The sequence below is a fragment of the Aricia agestis genome, chromosome 4 (genome assembly GCF_905147365.1).
Source record: "Aricia agestis chromosome 4, ilAriAges1.1, whole genome shotgun sequence".
Classification (NCBI taxonomy): Eukaryota; Metazoa; Arthropoda; class Insecta; order Lepidoptera; family Lycaenidae; genus Aricia; species Aricia agestis.
Window position 1 is genome coordinate 22,003,971 of NC_056409.1, and position 22,155 is coordinate 22,026,125.

Genomic DNA, 22,155 nt, shown 5'->3' on the forward strand with positions numbered 1-22,155 from the left:
TCGGCCTCATATGGAATATTGTTCTCATCTCTGGGCAGGGGCGCCAAAATACCAACTGCTCCCTCTGGATCGTATCCAACGAAGGGCTGCTCGAATTGTTGACTGCCATAGTGTTTCAAACAGCTTGGACCCCCTGGAATTACGCCGAGATGTTGCTTCACTCTGCATCCTCTATCGGTTGTATCACGGGGAGTGCTCTGAGGAATTGTTCGGAATCATACCACCTGCAACTTTTCGCTATCGTCCCACGCGAAAAACATACCATCCTCATCACCTTGATGAGTGGCAGTCTTCCACAGTGCGTTTTTCGCGTAACTTTCTGCCGCGCACTGTAAAACTCTGGAATGGGCTGTCACCAGCAGTATTTCCGGACCGATACGACCTGCAAACCTTCAAGAAAAGAGCGTATACCCTCTTAAAAGGCCGGCAACGCACCTGCAGCTCTTCTGATGTTGCGAGTGTCCATGGGCGACGGTAGTTGCTTACCATCAGGTGACCCGTTTGCTCGTTTGCCCCCTTATTTAATAAAAAAAAAAAAAAAAAAAAAGCTTTCAAATTATGAGTTTATACGGTAAATTACGGAATCTCCGTAGGGAAGGCCCTTAAGAGTAAAGTTAGCCAAATGCTACGGCTAGGAGCTATGAGCTACGAGCTACGAGCCTTCGTGAAAGCGCTAGGCCAGGCTACGCCAGGCTAGGCCAGGCTTCGCCATAGATTACTAAATAGGTAAGCTACGCGTAGTAGGTCGTTTTTCTGTTCATTAAAATATTATTTCAGAAACTACAAATATATTTTAAATATTGTACCATCGGGAAATTGATTCGTAGGCAGTTGACGGAGGTCGACTTATGTCAATTCAATGTCAGCTGTGATTGGTCTGATGGGTTTGACGTAACGCGACCAAATTACTCCGTCCGTCCAAATTAGGTCCGTCATCTTCCTAGGACTCAAGTTTTCTGCTGGTACACACACAATAGAAATATTATGCATAAAATAGAACATCGAATTAATATTACTTTTATTGGAATTGAAAATCGAACCCAGTCATCAATAATAATATTATTATCTTTTCTATCTACCTTTTTACCAATAAAGTTGTTAGCAGCATAATAAGTAGGTACACCTATTCAAAAAACGCCGTTTTTTTAAATTAAGTATGTGATTTTCCGATGTGTCAAACAAAGCAGGCAGCTTGTACGGTTACCTACTTTGAAATGTAGGTAAAGCATAGTAATTTCTTATGTTAAAATATCACCACTTAATATAATATTATATTATTAGTATCGTATTTTCCGATTGTAGGTATTACGCGCTTTAAAAAAATTAATGCATAATATGCGATTAGCTTAGCTTTGGTTAGAACTTGAAAGCAAACCAATTCTATCACGGAATTTGCTTCGGTCAATACATGAAATATTAGTTAACACTACTATAATTAGTTACATATTTTATTTATTAGGTACACAATCTTCTTACACAATTTTTAACATGTTTACTAATTAATAACTACACGACTTGTTTTCATAATAAAAGCTTGTTGAAAATATTATTATCGCCTGAATAGTAGATACTCTTATTCAGTTTTATCTTAGATACTTAACACTATTTAGACTATTTATTTATATTATAAAATATCATAATCAGGCAATGATGATATATTATAGAAACAAGTCGTATATTCTGTGAAAAATCTGAAAAAGTAGTACTAAGTATATGCACCTTTGTATTGTGTATTGTTTATGATTGTGATTTTCCACCAAGAACGTATATAAGTCCACATTTAGATGCCTCGGCATATTATGATTAAATAATCAATAAAAAACTTAGAACATTTACACAAAAGAACGTCTTTAGGTTTACAAATAACCAATACGGTAATAAAACGATCTTCTCTCGTTAGTTCGCTCGTTAGTCGTTACTGTTTTGACGACATCCGCTGTGGCTCAGTGGTTGAAGCGCGTGGTGGCTTAAGCCGGGGGTCGCCGGTTCGAATTGCGCCGACGGAACCAAAAGTATTCAATGTTCCTCGGTCATGGATGTGTAATATGTACTTATGGTATAATTAAAATCTTAAATATATAATAATATGTATTATGTATAGTATAAAAGTATTAAATATATTTTATAGTTTTAGCTGGTGCCCGTAACATAATTCCTTTAGGTACTTACCACGGGGCCAGGCTGACGTGGTGTGAAGCGTCCATATACAGTGTGTTTGTAAAATGCCGTCTTCATACCCATACGGATGCCCGGATCGACAATTTGTATGGGTATGAAGACGGATTTTTTTGAGTTCCCAGCTACTTTTTCTATGAGAACAATTCTCATAGAAAAAGTTAAATAAATAAATAACTCTTTATTCAAACCATTAATGAAACAAATCAGATACTTACAAAGAGGTAAAAAGAAACAGTTTGGAATGGCGGCCTTACTGTTCATTTTGACGGTCTCATTTGATGGTTTCAAGGATAACGGTGTTTACACAAACACACTGTATATTATTATACTCCACTCGGGCTAACTTGTCGCTAGCGGTCATTGACTCCCTGTCAAAAACTTGTCATTTTCCATATAAACCGTGATTGGCAATGAAGTGTCAGATATTGTCAATTGTGGTTTTCCCACATGAAAAAGACAAGTTTTTGACAGGGAGTCAATGACCGCTAGCGACAAGTTAGCCCGAGTGGAGTATAGGTATTTATATTATTATTATAGCAGCAATAGGAATACACAATAATTTGTGAAAATTTCAACTGTCTAGCTAGCTCGGTCCTTGAAATACAGCCTGGAGACAGACAGACAAACAGACGGACAGACAGTGTCCGTCTGTCTGTTTGTCTGTCACTTGCGAGTCTTAGTAACATGGTCCCGTTTTCACTACGAGTGAGTGTAAGTCCTCTACGTTAGAGCCTAACCTAACCTAATTTTAATTTTTATCTTATTTATAAAATCTAGCGTATTTGATTATTAAAACTTTTAAGGTTTTTATATTTTTTATTGTGATCTTATACCTAATTTAAAAACAGTTTTCGGATGTAATCAATGTGGCGAAGAAAATATAACAATAAATATTTTTCTCGGTCACATCTTATACTTCTGAAAATATATGAAACAGTTTATCACAATGTAGAAAATTTTAGGTAAGTACAATATACTAAATCTATGTAGTTAACACACATTTACTACAAAATAGAAAAACTGTAATACAATAATTTTCAAAGTAGGTAATTACATACCCGCAGCAGTTTTCTGAGAATGATCACCGCTAGCTAGAGTAGTATAGAGTCTACACATCTAGTTACAAATTAGTATCCAAAAATCTAGGTACATAGGTACCTACAAGTGTAACAAATCTGTGTGTGTAGTGCTGCTGTTTTTACAGTGAATTCGATATAAGGGACTCATACAAACCCTAAGTCTGTATATATAAAACTCAAAGGTGACTGACTGATTGACATAGTGATCTATCAACGCACAGCCCAAACCACTGGACGGATCGGGCTGAAATTTGGCATACAGGTAGATGTTATAACGTAGGCATCCGCTAAGAAAGGATTTTGATCAATTCTTCCTCCAAGGGGTTAAAATAGGGGATGAAAGTTTGCATATAATAATACTTCTTAACGCGAGCGAAGCCGCGGGAAAAAGCTCGTTAAGCATATAAATATTATAAATGTGAAAGCGTGTCTGTCTATCTACCTCTCGCGCTTAAACAGCTGAACCGATTTTGATGAAATTTGGTATGGTTACTTTGAGTCCCGGGAAAGGACATAGGATATTTTTTATTTCGGAAAAATGTAAGGTTCCCAAGCGATAAACGAACTTTGGCACAACGGAGGCGAGCATAAACCAGCTTAAAAATCAGTAAAAAAATAATTCTTTCGGAATAGTTATAAGTACACTATTTATGTATTATTATGTAGATGTTATAACGTAGGCATCCGCTAAGAAAGGATTTTGATAAATTCCAACCCCAAGGGGTTCAAATAGGGGATGAAAGTTTGTACATAATAATACTCCTTAACGCGAGCGAAGCCGCGGGCAAAAGCTCGTAACTAATATTATCACTTTGATTTGATACGACTCGTATAGCTTTTAGACCGTAACTCGTAACCAAGTATAGGTCAACCAGGATCTGATGGCGAATGAAAGTTTTTCAAAAAATATCCTTGATCATTGTATTTAAATTTTTTATATTTGCATGTATCACACACATAATCAGTCACTATAAAGAAAATAAGGTCAATTTCCTTTTCACTTTTTGCCATTAGATCCTGGTAGACCTATTTAAAGTATAGTAACGTATTTTGCATGAAGAATTGAGTTATCGAAAAGTTTTTGAGCAGTTATTAAAAAATTAACACTACACTCACAAGTCCAACACGCATTTGGCTGGTTATAAAAAATGTACTCGTACTTGATTTTTTTTTGTCTAGCTATATTTTACTCACGGCTCTGTCACAGCCAAAACAGTCCTTTTTAGGGTTCCGCACCCAAAGGGAAAAAACGAGACCCTATTTCTAAGACTAGATATCTGTCCGTCTATCCGTCTGCAGTGTGTCTCCAGGCTGTAACTCAATAACCGCTATAGTAATATATAAAAACTATAGTATATACCTTTATAATAACTTCTGAAATTTTCACAGATTGTGTATATATCTGTTGCCGCTATATCAACAAATACTAAAAACAAAATAAATTAATAAGCAATTTATTAAACGGTACGGAACCCTTCGTGCGCGAGTCCAACTCGCACTTGGCCGATTTTTTATATAAAAAAGTATATAAAAAACTGTAGTTTTGCATGAAGAATAGTAATAAGTAGTCACACTCAATAATTACCTTTATTCCCACTAGGGGATAACAAAACACACTGATTATAGTTTAGATTGTGTTTGTGTCCCTTATTATATAAGTAGAGTTCACTGCGAAAGTGGCAGCACTGAAAAAGTTATTTGAAAAAGTATTATTACTTTATTTTGTTACACCCTGTACATCATCATCATCATACAAGTATTATTACTTATGTGATTATGATGTAATATGCAGCTAGTACTAGGTTGATCTGTTAGGCCTAAACCGTTATGTCATAAATTGTACAATGTACATGTATTAAGTGTATCATAGTAGACATCACAGGAAAATTAAAAACATCAGATTTTTTCAAATGTTGAAGTTATATATTTTTACTTTATGGCGGTAAAATTTAATTAGAATAATCTTAAAAAAGAGGGCAAATATTTATAGATAAAAATATAATTTTAGGTACTCGTATATTATGTTAAATAAAAACTCTTGCGGCTACACTCAGAGATATTTAATGATTACTTAATTTTAATTTAATGAAGATTTTGACAGATTTTTTTAAGTTAATTTCAAAATTTAAGTTAAATTGAGGTCAAATAATCATCACCGAGTAATTAACGAATTTTTACTAATTATTCGTTGCCAAAATTTGTAAAAACAGCTGTCACTCTTTGTTTACACCGCACGCGCATGCTGTCAACTGAGGATACTGACAACTGACAGTTGACACGTTTTGACAGTTTTTTTTTTCTCCTTCGTCTTTTTCAAAGCTGCAGCAAGAATATATTTTTGCCACAAACTCCATACTGAAAATAATGTCAAAACAGACAAATTATATCTGCGCTGGATGCAATAATTATATCGGCGATGACAAAATTAGATGTTCGAAGTGTCGACAGTATTATGATCTTGTGTGTGCGGGCATCGCTGGTGAAGCTCGTTCGCTACTGACTCTCGATTTCACTTCTAACTGGCTATGTCAGGAATGCCGTTGTAGGATTCCTAAAGGAGATAACACTGAAACCCCTGTGCGCCTGACGTCTCGTAATCCGCACCTCAGCGAGTCTTCTTCTATGGGTACCCCCGGTGCTTTCGCATCGCCAGTGAGTTCGGAGGACATTACAACTTTTCGTGGATCCCGTCGGGTACAAGCTCAGGTGGATAGCGTTCCCAATGATATGATACGCGAAATTATTAGAGAAGAACTAACCAACATTTTGGAACAAAGGTTGCCATATATGATTTCTCGAATTTTTGAGCCTATCGATAATAAGATTATGCAGACGGTAAATTCACTAAATCTGAAAATTGAAAATCTCGAGAAAAGATTGGAGCCATGCTTGCTATTAAATGCTTCATCTTCAGGTTCAAAAGTTTCAACGTACCTTTCAGTAACTGCCACGAAGAACCAGTCGTCTGATAGCACGAAACCTGGAAAGAAAATCCAATCCGATTCCGGTGATCGTGTCACTGCATCTCGTGCTAAAACAGCTACGTACAAAGGTGTGCGGCCTGAACCTACTGCCAATACAACATCTGGGCGTAAAACTGGATCGACTGCTTCTGGCGTAAATCAGTCTGAGCCAGGAAGTTTATCTGGCCAAGCTAAAGTTGTTGGAAAGAATGTTACAAACTCTTATGACACTTCCTCTCAACCTCAAACAACTGAACAACCCAATAAATCTTTGGAGAGTACCGAATGGACCGAAGTTCGGCGCAAGCGGTCTCGGTCATCATTGAACTCCGTGCTGCGTGGAACTGCTGCACCAGAAGCAACTGGTCTACGAGCTAGTGAAAAGTGGCAGTATTTACACTTATTCTACGTCCAAAAAGGTACATCTGAAGCTGAAATACGCGCACATCTTGATAATATCCTGGATGAAAAAGATGCATGCACAGTAGAAGTTCTCAACTCTCGAGGTAACTATGCGTCTTTTAAATTAGGTGTACCATCGAGATTGACTGTCAAGATAATGGCTCCTCAAAATTGGACTGAAAACATCTGCATCAAGCCATGGCGAAGAAATTTTTTAGGACCAAAGAAGTAACTACTACTACTCGCAACAAGCTTACTGTTTTTCCCAACACCAATAAAGTGAATCTGCATATCATGTACCAAAATGTTAGAGGTATCAAAACCAAACTATCAACATGGCGGTCTAATTTGTTGCTGACGGAACATGATATAGTTGCCGCAACAGAAACTTACCTGGATAAGTCAATTGACGACTCTGAGATCTGTCCTGACGGCTGGTGCGCACTTCGTAGGGATAGAATGTCGTTGGGTGGTGGAGTTCTTTTAGCGGCGCGTTCCGGAATCACACTAACAAGATGTCATCAACTTGAAACGAACCATGGTGAAGACCTGTGGGTTTCCTTCCTCTATCATGGCACCTCGGTGCATATATGTGTAGTTTACATGAAGCCATCTGCGACTGACGACGATTATATGACATGGTTTTGTAACGTTGAAGGATTTATACTGAATATAAAAGGACATGTTATAATTTTAGGTGATCTAAATTTAAATAGTGCCTCTGTCTCTATAAAAATTATTACTGTTATTTCCTAAGTTTTTGTAATTTATTTGACGTGAATGATGTGATGAACATGCGTGGGAGCAAGTTAGATGTGGTGTTGGTGCAGAGGGGTATTGATGCAGGTTGTGACTACGTCCCAGGTATGGAACTGGTTCCGATCGACCTCTACCACCCACCCCTTGATATTTTAGTTAATACTTTGTCAAGTAAATCTAGAGAGACCATAGAGCCTAGCAACATTGATGGACTTCGGGATTACAATTTTAGTAGAGCTGATTTTCTCCAGCTATATCATTCCTTGAATTCCACTCCATGGCACGAGGTCCTAGATTACACGGACGTTAGTTTGGCTACTGAAAAACTCTATAGCTTATTGTACAACTCTTTTGATGCATCAGTTCCTAAGAAAAAGAGGCGAGTCTCAGGCAATAGACGATATCCAGTTTGGTTTACCGCAGCAATAGTAAATAGTATTCGCTTGAAAAATCGTCTGCACGCTAAATGGAAACGTACACGCTGTGAGCTCACCTACTCTGACTTTAGATCCTTGCGATCACAACTAAAAATCGATATTCAAGCCGCGTATAACTCACACTGCTCTTCTATTGAGGGCAGATTGTTCAAAAATCCCAAGCAGTTCTGGCAGCACATAACTAACCTTAAATCAAAAGGAGGTTTTGAACCAACAGTGTCATTTCAGGGCGCCTACTACTCCGGAACGAAAAGTGCTGAAGCATTTGCCCAGTACTTTTCGAGTGTTTTTCTGCCTCAAGTACCAAAATTGGACCCAGATTGCTTGTGTGAAGAAGGTGTGGGTTTCGATATTCCTCTTCCTTCTTTGACTCCTTCTAATGTTGAAAGGGCGATTAATAGGCTCAAGGCACAAAGCTCTATTGGTCCTGACAGCGTACCTCCATACGTTTTGAAAGCGTGCAAAAGTCTTTTGGTCGTTCCTTTATGTCACCTTTTTAACAGATCGCTCAGCTCTGGAATATATCCGAGGCAATGGAAGCTGTCGAGAGTGATTCCAATCCCCAAGTCAAGTAACACACAATCTGTTGAAAATTACCGTCCTATAGCAGTCATGCCCACTGTTGCAAAGGTGTTTGAGCTGGCGCTTCATAGTATATTGATGGAAAGGATTCGCGAATTGCTATCGGATGCTCAGCATGGTTTTAGACCGGGTCGTTCCGTCAGCACAAATCTCTTGTTACACATTGATATAATTTCTGAGGCCATCGACTCCGGCTATCAAGTCGACGTTTTGTATTTTGATTTCTGTAAAGCATTTGACAGAGTCGATAATGATATTCTTCTTAATAAGTTGAGATCTCTTGGGTTTTCATCTGCCTTTGTCAGATTCTTCGCGAGTTATCTGCGAGACCGAATACAGTTTGTAAGATACGGCTGCTTTGAGAGCACTACTTACAGCACACGCTCTGGTGTCAGTCAGGGATCAGTATTAGGCCCTCTTTTATTCCTGATCTTCATAAATGATCTTCCAGCAATAATAAAGTATGCCAAATTCTTATTATATGCCGACGATCTGAAGATCATCATGGTAATAAAATCTTTGCACGATTGTTTACTTCTCCAAAAGGATCTGGATGCTCTCCACCGATGGAGTATTTTGAACAATCTGCTGTTCAATATGAGCAAATGTACTGTAATGACATATGGAAGGAAGTTACGACCTCTTATATTTAATTACACAATAGATGGACATCCCTTGACTCGAGTCCACAACACAAAAGACTTAGGGGTATACTTCGATAAAACCCTTACATTTAAAGACCATATTGCTGCTATTGCTAAAGATAGTTATAAACGCTTAGGATTTGTTCTCCGAAATGTTAGGGACTTTAAAAATCCCAAAGTAATTAAGTTACTGTATAACACATTAGTACGCAGTAAATTAGAAACGGATGCTTGTGTTTGGAGCCCTCATACAAGCGCATCAACACTGATGCTTGAAAAAGTACAGAAAACTTTTCTCAGATTTCTGTACAAAAGAGTTAATGGATATTATCCTTATATGTACCCCACTAACTTCCTTTTAGGTACCCTAGGATATCACTCACTAGAGGTCAGGAGGGGTGTGGACCTCGTTCTAATAATTTTAAAAGCTCTTCGTGGAATTATAGACTGTTCGGAACTTCACACCCTCGTTTGTCGTTTGTTCGTGCCCGACAATTATCGCAGGCACCGCTCTTGCCGTCGGCCCAAAGTATTTGCCTTACCTATATGTAATTCTGTCGCGAGAGCCGAGTCCCCACTGTGTCGTGGGTTAGACGTGCTAAACGCTCTCCTGTCTGCCAACCCCGAGTGTGACATTTTTGCTGATAAGTGGACGGAAATAAGGAAAGTATGTGTGAAATTCTGTGAGGGAAAGTATGAAAGAGCTCCTACCGTTGTCTATTAGTTAAGTTGTTATTATTATTATTAGTTTTTAATTACTATCAATGTATATTATTATTGTGTAAGTTTTAGGTTAATTAATGTAATTGGGGTCACCCGTTTTAATTAACTGTAAATAAATAAATAAATAAATAAATCAAATCTCTGTGAGTGCGAACGTTAATGAAATATAGTTTTATCCGTCATACAATAGACTTCAACGCTACATGGTAGATGTCATGTTAATATTATGAATAATAATTATTGTTCTGACATTTATTTATTTCACATTTATTGCACACAAGAAATTTTTAAATAAAAGTTGACATAGAAAGACGACACAAAGGAACTGCTTATTTCAAAAGAAATTTCTTACAGCAGCCCTACGGAGAGAGATGTGATATAAGACATCAGGTAGAGCGTGCACAAATACAAGATAAAATTATTAAGTTTAATCATACCTTATGAAGTGATTAAGACGTGTTTACTGGCTAGTGGTTAGGTTATGTGAATTGTGTAGGGTTCCGTACCCAAAGGGTAAAAACGGGACCCTATTACTAAGACTTCGATGTCTGTCTGTCTCCAAGCTATACCTCAAGAACGGTGATAACTAGATAGTTGAAATTTTCACAGATTAGGTATATATTTTTGTTGCCGCTGTAACAACAAGTACCTACTAAAAACAAAATAAGTCATATATTTAAGGGGGGCTCTCCTACAACAAACTTCATTTTTGACATTTTTTACTCTATAGTAATAATGGCTACGCGTAGGCACTTGAAATATTTACAAAATACTTAATAATTTTAGTACTTTAATAATTGATAGTAAAATTACAATAAAATAGATATTTAATGGGGCTCTCATACAAAAATACGTTTTTGCTTTTTTGATCTTAAATGGTACGAAACCCTTCGTGCGTGAGTCCGACTCGCACTTGGCCAATTTTTTTGTTAAAATGTGAATTGAATCGTATGTTTTAAGCCTTAAAACTAAATATGTATTAAAATCTAATATCCTAACTCCTAAGTTAGATATTTCAAACAAATAGGTAAAACAATCGCCAAACAGTAATTAGATAAGTATATTATTTTGTGAAAACATAATATATACAATAATATGTAATTACAAAACTAGAATGTGATCTTTATATTGGGAATCAATAATTATTGTTACATAGTTTTTTCCCGATGCTAATAGTTTTTGACCAAGGAGTAAAAGGGGGGACGAAACTCAAACTCTACGTAAAAACAAACAACACAAAGAAAAAACCAGGTACCTAAGTAAGTACTTAAAATATAAATTCTATTTAGGTACAATGTTTACACTATTTTAGGAGTCCATTTTTAGGCTGCTTGTCAGTCTGTTTGTCTGTAACTAGCCTGTTACTATACTTAACCGCGATACTAGCTATATTTATAGTTGCATTCTGTTGTTTTAATATCATAATAATTATTATATTGACTTTATTTGCACAATTTAATTACCGTTATAAAAATGAAATTGACACGGATGTTAAGTTTAAAATTATTAAGGCATTCGTCTAACACAATTTAAGTAATTCAGTATTTGTCACTTCACAACAATAATAATGTAGTATTTAGTTCTAAAACAGTGAGTTTAACACGAAATTATCTTACTTATTTAAATTACCAAAACACTGTTCGTTCACAACATTTAGAAATTAGAATTGAAATTCCGAAGAAATTCAACAATCTATCGGTATTTACATTTTTTCGGTGACACAAAAGAAACTTATTATAACGTAGCAACCAGCCAAATAGTAAAATAATATTATACATTGTCTATGCAATAGGGCATAGGCCAATCGAGAACCAGCCCCTTTGATCCTCCTTTCCCCTTTCCCAAACCCCTGGGACCTCCCTACCCACACCAGTTCTGTCGAACAACATAATGTTATTTTACGACGGTTTTACTAATTGAGACTGCGCTGTTTATTGAGTTAAACCAGTCCATTTTTATTTTTTACTTAAAACAGTTCTTGTAGCATATATCACAAAGGTAAGGCAAGTATTGAAAATAGGCAGAGGAAAGGAGTCTACGTGTTGACAACTTTTGTACAGTTTATTAACTTTTTAAATATTATATTCCCTCGCAGTATCAAAATAGTAGCACAGCTAATTTCAACACAATGTTGCTGTTTTCGTTAGTCCGTTACATCGCTAGACAATAATAACACTTTATAAGTTTAGTATTAGCGGTGGGCGATTATGATATAGAGATAAGAATAAAACCTGTACAGTATACATCTCCTTTATCATCATACAAAATATTTAACCCACCTAGGTAAATTTCACTCTATATTAAACATTGTATTGCTACCTTATGCATTCCTGTTTGTCATGCTTACATGAAAATTTTTCACATACGAAAATATCTACAAAAGTGACAAATTTTAGCACAGAGATAAAATCCTTTATAGAAGTTTTATTAGTCCTCGTGTCACATATTCTATTAAACAGCCTCCAACACGTTAACTATCACACGTCGACACAGTAACATGTAACATTTCCAAAACGAATAATATGTCCTGTGTAGGATCCGTCACACAATCCAACTAGAAGGTAGCAATTGTGGCAGCAGGGGCGACGGTCGCGGCGGCCCCCCACCTCGCAGCGAGGCGCACTGCCGCAGCGCGCGGCCCCGACTGGGCCCGGGGCCCCCGCCGGCCGCCCGCGCGCCGCGGCCTCCGCCAATGAGCGGCGCGCCGCCCCGCCACGAGGCAGGGCCCGGGCCGGGGGGCGGGGCCGCTCGAGTGGCCGTAACCCGCGCCGGGGGCTCGGGCGCCACTCTCGCCCCGAGAGCCACTAGAGGCTGAGCCGTCGAGTGGCGTCGAGTGTCGACCGGTCGGATGTCCGCGGAGGGCGGCGGCTACTCGCCGTGTCCGGCGGAGGCGCTGCCGGAGCTGAGCGCGGCCGAGCTGGCGATGAGCCTGTCGCCCAAGTCGGCGCTGCTGCAGCAGAACCTCTCCCAGCTGCAGCTCCAGCACTCCACGCCGTTCTCGGTGACCGACATCCTGTCGCCGATCGAGGAGTACCGCAAGTTGGAGCTGGCCAACAACCCGCCGTCGCCGTACAGGTGCGTGGATCGATCGCGGGGGGGGCCCCCGCCGCCCGCCGATTTTTCGAGGGGGCCGAAGGTCTCGAGGGCGCTCGAGCCGCGCTCGCAGTCGAAGGATGTAGTTCGGTGACGTTTGTTTGGGCAGGTATGTTGTGATCGGCGGTCAAGTGGTCTGTGATGTGCGAGCCCCGCGCCCCCCGCGACCCCGCGCGGTCGGCGCTGCGCCCGGGCCCGAGCCCGCTGGCCGGCGCGCTGCGTGTGCGATGTGCGTGCACCCCGCCCGCGCCCGCGTAGTATTGCACTTAGGCGCGACCGATGATGGACTAGACTCTAGAGTGACTACTTGAGCACACCTATTGCCGTGGGTGACGCATCACGCGATGCCTCTTCAAGCCTATATGCATATGTATGTATGCATGTATAATAATATATTTTATTAACTTTTATTATCTTTAAAAATCAAACAACATTCAACCAAATTAATTTTACGAAACTTTAATCGACTTTAGGCCTACTTATTACTATTTAATATCGACTTCGGTATGTTCTGCATTTTAGAGTTTTCGAAATATTTTTAAAACTTTATTTTTATTTTTGGTAGTACTTAAATCAATAAAATTTATCCACTACCAAATTACTTATTTATTATTTTAACTGAATGACTTTTTCACAGAATTGAGTGATTTCTATAATTTATTTGATCTTACAAAAGTAGATTGTTTTAAATACTGTTTTATTTAAATTAAAACATATAGCTTATAATTATATTATGTAGCACGTTTTGATTAGTATTAGTAAATAAGAACCTGCTTACTCAACTATACTTATAAATTAATTATAATAATTAATTACAATATTATTTAGGAACAAAAAGAACATTCCTCACAAAGATTTTAGTAAGTCTTCTACAATTTGAAGTGCATACGTATGGGGCCCCCGTAAGGGCTAATGGCGCTTGTGTGCAAAAAAGGATTTTGGCGCCCCTTAAGGCATTTTGAATCTTTTTTATGGTAGTTAGGTGAAATAATGCAAATAAAAATCAAACTAAAACTTGCCAAGTGCGAGTCGGACTCGCGTACGAAGAGTTGTGTTTCTTGTATTGACCAAAAATTCTGTTTCTTGTATGGGAGCTCCCTTTAATTATTTCATTTAAATTTTATTATTAATTATTGAAGTACACATAATTTAACACAAATAAAAGTTGAGTATATATTGTATCATACTCAAGTTTTATTTTAAAAATATATTTTTTTTTACTTTTGGCGCCCGTGTGCATTGCACACATTGCTCATATGGTAGCGGGAGCCCTACATACGTACCGTTGGGCAATAGATACTTTACAGTGATTTGTTGGTAATTAGGTAATACCTAGTTGTAGGTATGTACCTACACCAGCAAATTTAAAAAAAAAGTAAAGAACAAAAATTTTTGTTGCAATTGACTTTTCAACTTTGAAATTGTTAATTGTTATGGTAATATAACATGTAACATGTTTATTATTCTATTTATGTCCTTCTTAATAATAGTGTTTAACAAGACGGTTACAAGTTATATTTTATGTGATGTCGCCCGCAACTCCGTTGCTACAAAATTCCTCAATCGCGCAGGAAACGTACATTTTCCGGGATAGAAAAATTCGTGTCGCACTCGGGGACTGCCGCGGTAAAGTTATTGCAGTTAGCAGCCAGTATACACGAAGTCTGACGAATTGAAACAATGTTAGACGAGTGTTAGGTTTATTTTCGCTACGGAATTTCTTGATTCGGTCGCCGAGCTCAAAGCCGCGATAAAAGATATGCAATAGGTTCAAAGTATCCTTAGATGTCCTTTCTCGAGACTCAAAGTATAAATACACTAAAATTCAGCAAAATCGGTTCGGTGGTTTGGGCGTGAAGAGGTAACAGACAGACAGTTAGACACACTTTCGCATTTATAATATTAGTATGGATGAAGTAGAACTGTTCCGCGGGCGGTGTTACGTGTACCTAAATGTAAACATATTATTTTATATTCGAAATTGATTTTTTTATTAATACGAAAAAATGGAACTAATGTCATGTTAACAATTCATCATGTATTTTTTAGTAGGTAAAGAAGAATCTTAAATTTTTAGTATAATTAAAAAAAAATAGTAGAATTAAAAGTAAATTCCTACCCTACCAATATTATTTTGGTACTCTACCGATATCGATCGTACTCGTACCAACTGGAACATTGTAGCAATTCACTGTTGATAAGATATAGGAGATCAATTAAGAAATTAAGAAAGAAAATTATTACAATTTTAGACAATTGGGTACAAAGCAAAGGTAGTAGGTAGGTACGTACATAAAATATTTAAAAGAGTTAATCCTATTTATTAACATTAATTTTCTATTATATACCTATGTCGTTGTTATCAAGTTCCTTGAATATCTCCGAAGATTTTCATTTAATCTTGGAACGTTATAATAATAAAAACGTTATAAAAGGCATTATCAGAAGATAATAACTTTTTGTAATGATTTTTTCTTTATACTTACTTATACAATACTTACTGTTTGAGAAAATCGCTGACGACATACATATTACATAATACAAATATTGATAACCTCTGTCTGTCTGTCGACTCTTCACTTTGACATTTTTTACCAGCCTATTCTATCCCACTGCTGGGCAAAGGCCTCCCCTAAGATCTTCCATCTGTCTCGTTCCAACACCACCGCGGGCCAGGCTGGCCCGCGGTGGTGTTGGACTTGGATGGATTGGACCACCATCACTTTGTAGTTACTAATAAACATTTAAATTGTATGAAATATATTTATTTGCTTAAAAAAAATAAAGTGATCAAAACTCTACATGTAGAATAGAGTCGGCCTACATTGCGCATGACTTAAACTGTATGTAGTCCTTAATTTTATTCTCAGTATCGGCTAAATTTTAAATTAACCTCAATATGTTTTTAGAAATAAGTCTAATTTTAATAAAATTCAGAATAAAATGAAGAGTTACAAGATTTAGGCGATTCTTTAGAGAACATAAAAACAATAATAATTATTGTATTATTGTATCTATTATATCAATTATCATAATATTAATACGCGAACGAAAAACTTTGTAACCCTTTTTAAGAAAAATGGGGAAACGTAGGTGCATGAAATTTTGCACAGTTATAGTTTATATGGTGAAGGAGTGCAACGAACTAACATTATTTTGAAATTATGCTTTTATCATACATTTTTTTAACAAATAAAACATTACACACACTACAACACCCACACATGAGAAATTATAGATTTTTGAGTGACAAGCCTATACATACGAATTATAGTCTGTTGACAACAAGTTGACAAATTGAAAATGGATTATAGTTTTTTTTTATTGAATCTGAGATACTATTAGACAATGCTTACACGGCCAGTCTGAGATCAGCTGAGTCCCAGAGACGAGAGTTGAAAAAAATATATGATAAAGTCAATATTTTTTTACAAATTAAACGTGGTAGTCCAAATGTCGTTGAAACTAAGGTCGAATTTCGACCATTGGGCGATCTCGATAGTTGTTATAAATAGTTTATCGGCAAAATTGTAATAAGACTGATAAGCAATCCACCTGAACAGTAAACACTTAAATAATTCTATACCGTTATAGAGCAAAAACAGGCCAAAAACAGGTTTTTTGTATGGAAACCCCACTTAATTTTATTATATTACATTATTTATTATGTTTATTAATTAATAAAGAGCACATATAATAATCAAAGACTTTATAAAAATTTCAAAAGCCTACCATTATTGATGTCGAGCAAAAAAAGGCCAAAAAATTACGTTTGTTGTATGGGTGCCCCCTTTAAATATTAATTATATTTTGTTTTTAGTATTTGTTAGTATAGCGGCAAGAGATATACACAATCCGTGAAAATGTCATAAGTATAGCTATAGCAGTTCCTAAGATACAGCCTGGAGACGGACAGACGGACAGACATCGAAGTCTCAGTAATATAAAGGTCCCGTTTTTACCCCTTGGGTATGGAACCCTAAAAATAATAATCATTATTGAAGTAAATATTAATGAATCAATAATAAAGAACACGTCACCAAACAAATTTAATTGCTTTAATATTTTAAATTCCACATTTAATATTTCAGTATGTATGTGATTGATTTGATAAAAACTATTAATACTGCAAATTTTATGATAAACTTAAATAAAATAAAACTACTCTGCTGATGCTGCTACTAATAAGAAATTACAAAATATATCCATAGGTAATAAATTGTAATTGCGAAATTGTATCTGTCTGTTAACTTTTCACGCTCAAACAGCTGAACCAATTTTGCTGAAAGGAAAATAATCGGCCAAGTGCGAGTCGGACTCCCGCACGAAGGGTTCCGGTATAGAGCGAAAGTAGACAAAAAATTGTGTTTTTTGAATAAGAGCTCCCCTTAAATATTTACTTTTATTTAATTTTATTATTAATTATTAAAGTAACGATAATAACAATAAATTAAGTTTTTTGTGAAAATTTCAAGTGCCTAGCTGTTACCATTATTGATTACGAGCTAAAAAGGCCAAAAAATCACGTTTCTTGTATGGGACCCCTTCAATATTAACTTTATTTTATTTTTAGTATTCGTTATAGTGGCAACAGATAAACATAATCTGTAAAAATTTCAGAAGTCTAGCTATAGCCGTTCTTGAGTTACAGCCTGGAGACAGACAGATAGACGGACAGACAACAAAGTCTTAATAAAAAAGGTCCCGCTTTTACCCTTTGGGTACGGAACCCTAAAAAATGGAGATATTTTTAGTCACGGGAAAGTACAAAGGATACTTTTTATCCCGGAAAAAATGTACGGCTCCCGTGCGATAAACGAATTTTGGCGCAACGGAGTTGCTGGCGTCGTCTAGTTCTACAATAATTATAGTAAACAAAATTTACATTGTAAAGCTTTGAATTGAAATGATTTGAATTCAATGAAAATAAATTAAAATAAAAAATGATTTCTCATACTATGTTTGATAAGCCAGTTTATTATTATAATGATAAATATTAAATTAAATGCGCCTACAGCTTGTGATTTCGCTTCTCATGTCCAAAGGTTCGTCCAGTGTATAATTAATTAATGAAATATATTATAAGTAGGTTAGGGACACATATTTTGATATACATTTTTCGGACACCAACAATATTCTGTTCTTTTTTATCTTAACAAGTTGTACATATTATCATCATTATAAATCATTTATTGCCAGATGAAAGCTTTATAAAAGTATGTACACTAGTTACAACTCACAGAGATACAGATATTGTTAGTATTTTGTACTCTAAACATTTTTACTTGTACAAACACAATATTATGTAGAGATCTGCTTAAATAGTATTTTACGGTTAAAGACTTTATTTCTCAAAAATAATCACAATAATTCACAGTTTACGAGCAAAGAATATTGACTAAGTAATAACAGAGTAGACAGAATAATAAGCAAACTTATTCTAGTGCAAGAGTCAAGACACATCTTATATAACAATAAACATTAAACGAGTACAAAGAATTTTGTACTCGTTTAATGCCTAATTTTGAGATTTTAAATTATGACGGGAGTATATTATCTTATTAAAAGGTGTCCATTTATTCTGTTGTCAATCTGTCAGTGGCATCGTAGCATCCAAACTCCAAACGGATAGACCGATTTTGACCTAGTTTTTTTTGTTTAAAAGCTGACGCGGTAAATAGTGTTCTTAACCATAGTTCATCATCATCAGTCAGCTTAGCGCTAGAAAATTTGGGCTTATGTATTTAAAAGTTTCAAGTTACGATTTAAGATTTGAATTTAGAATGGTTCAATATTTTGTATTCTGCTCTTGACATTTATTAGAATCGGGGGATGTTTATATTATAGTTTATTGCTAAGTACTCAAATACGGTTTCGCTCGAAAGTTTTATTCGAAATCGAGCAAAAACCACCGTGTGGACCGCAAAACTCACAGCTCGATGGCTAGCATCGAGCCAGTTCGAAGGCTCGAATCGAGCCGGCCTGACAAATTTTTGACACAATTACTCTTCCTTAGTTTTTATTATTCGTAGCTAATTTCCTTCGAACGGGAGTAAAACTATCGAGCAATGCTGAATGTGTGTACGAAAGCCCGAGCCGTGGTTTTTACTCTACGTGATTGCTCGATCGAGCAAAACCGTATGTGAGTACTTACACTAATAATTTTACATTATCAACAGTGTTGTTAATGAGCAGTTTTAGGGTTCCGTAATCAACAAGGAACCATTATAGTTTTGGTCTGTCCGTCCGTCTGTCTGTCTGTTTGTCTGGCTGTCCACGGTTTTGCTTAGAGACTATAGGACATACTAAGCTATAATTTGGCATGAATGCACATATTAATGATGCCGACAAAATGGTACATAAAATCTTAAAAAAATTTTTTTTTATGGTACCTTCCCTACACATGAAGCGGGGATGAATTTTTTTTTCGCGTCCACCCCATCGTGTGGGGTGTTGTTGGATGGGTTTCATAAAAATAATATGAGTATTTATAAAATCATTTTCCGATTTAGGGATCCGTTTGTGAAATATTAAGTTTTAAAGTGGAAACAATCGTTAGAGTCCAGTGTCCCGCACGGCGCACTCCTTCTACCAGCTAAGCGGTTGCTTCTGGGAATGTGAAAAAATTCACGGGAGTAGGTAATATGCTGAATTTAAAAGGGAAACTATCACGGCTAAGAAGACATCATATTAAGTTATTGAGTAATAGTCGATCAACTAAAAAAATGTATTCGGCGAAGTATAAAGGAACTTTTCACTCAAATTCCTTTGAAAGTAGCTGAGATTATGTTGTTAATAGTGTAAAACACGTTATAAATGTACATTTATTGACTAACCGCTAGTTTTTTTTAATACAAAAATTTAAAAAAAAAACTAGCGGTACTACGGAACCCTATATTGCGCGTGGCCCGACACGCACTTGGCCGGTTTTTAACTATTATAAAAGTAGTGCTTTCGACTTGAAAAAAACTTATGTACTTAATGCAGATTTAAATTATTATAAATGACGAAAAGTTTTGTAACAACTATGTACTAAGTCCCACTTTTATAAGAATGGTAGGCTGTATTTTTGCCGTCGCATCGGCTGGGTGTACACTTGTACAGTCATCCTGCTCCTTGCGACTCCATATAAGTAAACTCCGTCAAAATTACTGCTTTATTTGTGTTCATGTAAATTTGTTTAAATAAAGAAATTGAAAGGCGCGAGTCCGTTCCCACTTGTGATGCTAGCGCGAGCGCACACTACCACATGACAGACACGTTGAATTCTTATTATGTAAAACATTGTTTACTCTACCGTCACGCTTCACACAAAAATATAACCATAAGCACTTATGCTTGCTGATGATTCACGGCACTTCTTCATAACTTTAAATTAGAAATCATTTATTTTATAAAATAGGAATTTAAGAAAGTGCCCTGCTTATAAAGTAATTTTGTTTTTTAAAAGGATTACTTTAATTAAGTACGTTTAACAACAATATAAATAGAGCCCGAAGTAAGAATGGGCATTGTCCATTTTTTTTTAATTTTGCTCATTACAAAAACATTTGGAGGAATAAGGTCAGTGATCGTTTTTCTGTATATAAACGAAAAAAATACCCATTAGTTACTTATATTTTTGATCAAATATGTTTAACCTTTGTTTGACCTTCAATGGCGTTAAATTAGCAATAAATTCGACCAACATTACGTTTCGAACTTTTGGTAAGCTTCTCGTATCAGCTTTCACATAATGAGAACTTGCATTTGACGAACCAGCCATTATAAATAAGATTGAAAGGAAATTTAAAACATACTCAGAGGTCAATTGTCTGCCGATGATGACGTCAGAGCGAAACTTTAAAAAATTATTGAGAAAAAACTAGCCAATGAATTTCAAAATTATTTAATTTATATTCTTAAAATACCCTATTTTAACGAAAAAAAATATAAAAAGTACAAGTGATTTTTTTTGGACAATGCCCATTGAAAAACTGACGCCTGCTTTGGTAACATCGACGATCTTCCCAATTTTTTTAATAATAATAATAATAATAAATAATTATAGTCTTATGGTCTTGTCTCACCTCTATATGCTTATTGTTTATTTCTAAAGGTACCCAACGTTTTTAGGGCTACCCAAGGGGTAAAAACGAGGCCCTATTACATTAGACTTCATTTTGCTCTATAACGGTACGGAACCCTTTGTGCGCAAGTCTGACTCGCAATTTGCCGATTTTATTTGAGTTTGCTACTTTTGTAACGTCATAATAATTTAAAGCTAGGAAAATACATTGATTTTTACCATTTCTTTGTATAATTATTGGTTCAATTATTTTCAAATATCATTTTTATACGTGAATAATAATATAATATTACATATTATCATATGAGTCATTTAAAGTCCATTATTGTCTATTAGTTTTGCATCCAGCGATGGCGTAGAGCTTGCTTGCTCTACCATCCTATTCGTTGTGCACACAGACAATATCAATGAAATATAAATATATTACACCGTTTCTAGAAAAATAACGTTTACCGGATCATCTAGTAGTGTTTTTGCTGATTTTCAGTTAATTGGTAACGAGATAAATTTAGTTGCCTACAAATCCAGTAGTTATATAATACACTAGCTGTTGCCCGCGACTTCGTCCGCATCAGCAAAATGTGATAACAAAGATAATAAAAAAGAAAAAAAATCCCCTTTTAAAGGTTCCTTTATAGAAAAAGTGAAATATATCCTCCTCCTTTTCGGAAGTCGGTTAAAAAGTAGCCTAAGTTATTCGGAATAACTTATTCCTTACTACATCAGCTATGTGCCTAAAAAGTCCCGTCAAAATAGCTCCAGCCATTTCAGAGATAAGCCGGTACAAACAGACAGACAGACATACAGACAAAAATTGTAAAAAATGTTGTTTTGGTGTCTGTACCCTATATACATTCATATGCATTTAGTAAAAAACGGTTCTTTTAATATTACAAACAGACACTCCAATTTTATTTATATGTATAGATGATAAATTTTATATAGGCCTACTCATCACTTAATATTGTAATGTAGTGTTTTGTCTCTAAACCATATTATATATTCCGATTTCCATACTAGCAGCTAAATTCGTATGTCTGTCTGTTAACACGTTTGAATTGCTGTTTTAAAAACAATTTTGATGAAATTAAGCATGGAGAGACTTTAATGGAAATGGACATACAATGTATTTTCTCACAAAATAGTAAATACATACATACCTGCGTATGTAGAATTATTACGTGCAGCGTGCCGCGTGACAAATAGAATTCAGCGGAAAAAAGCTGC

The 22,155-nt window shown here is 36.1% G+C and overlaps 1 protein-coding gene across 1 annotated transcript in view; it reads left to right on the plus strand.

The window, feature by feature from the left end:
* Positions 1 to 12,578: 12,578 nt before the first annotated feature.
* The window catches only part of LOC121726440 (homeobox protein Nkx-2.1-like), a 45,976-nt gene continuing 36,399 nt past the window's right edge, over positions 12,579 to 22,155 (plus strand). Inside the window, exon 1 of the mRNA XM_042113817.1 lies at positions 12,579 to 12,842. Within this exon, the coding sequence (XP_041969751.1) occupies positions 12,616 to 12,842 (227 nt within the window). The 5' untranslated portion in view covers positions 12,579 to 12,615. The remainder of the gene's footprint in view (positions 12,843 to 22,155) is intronic.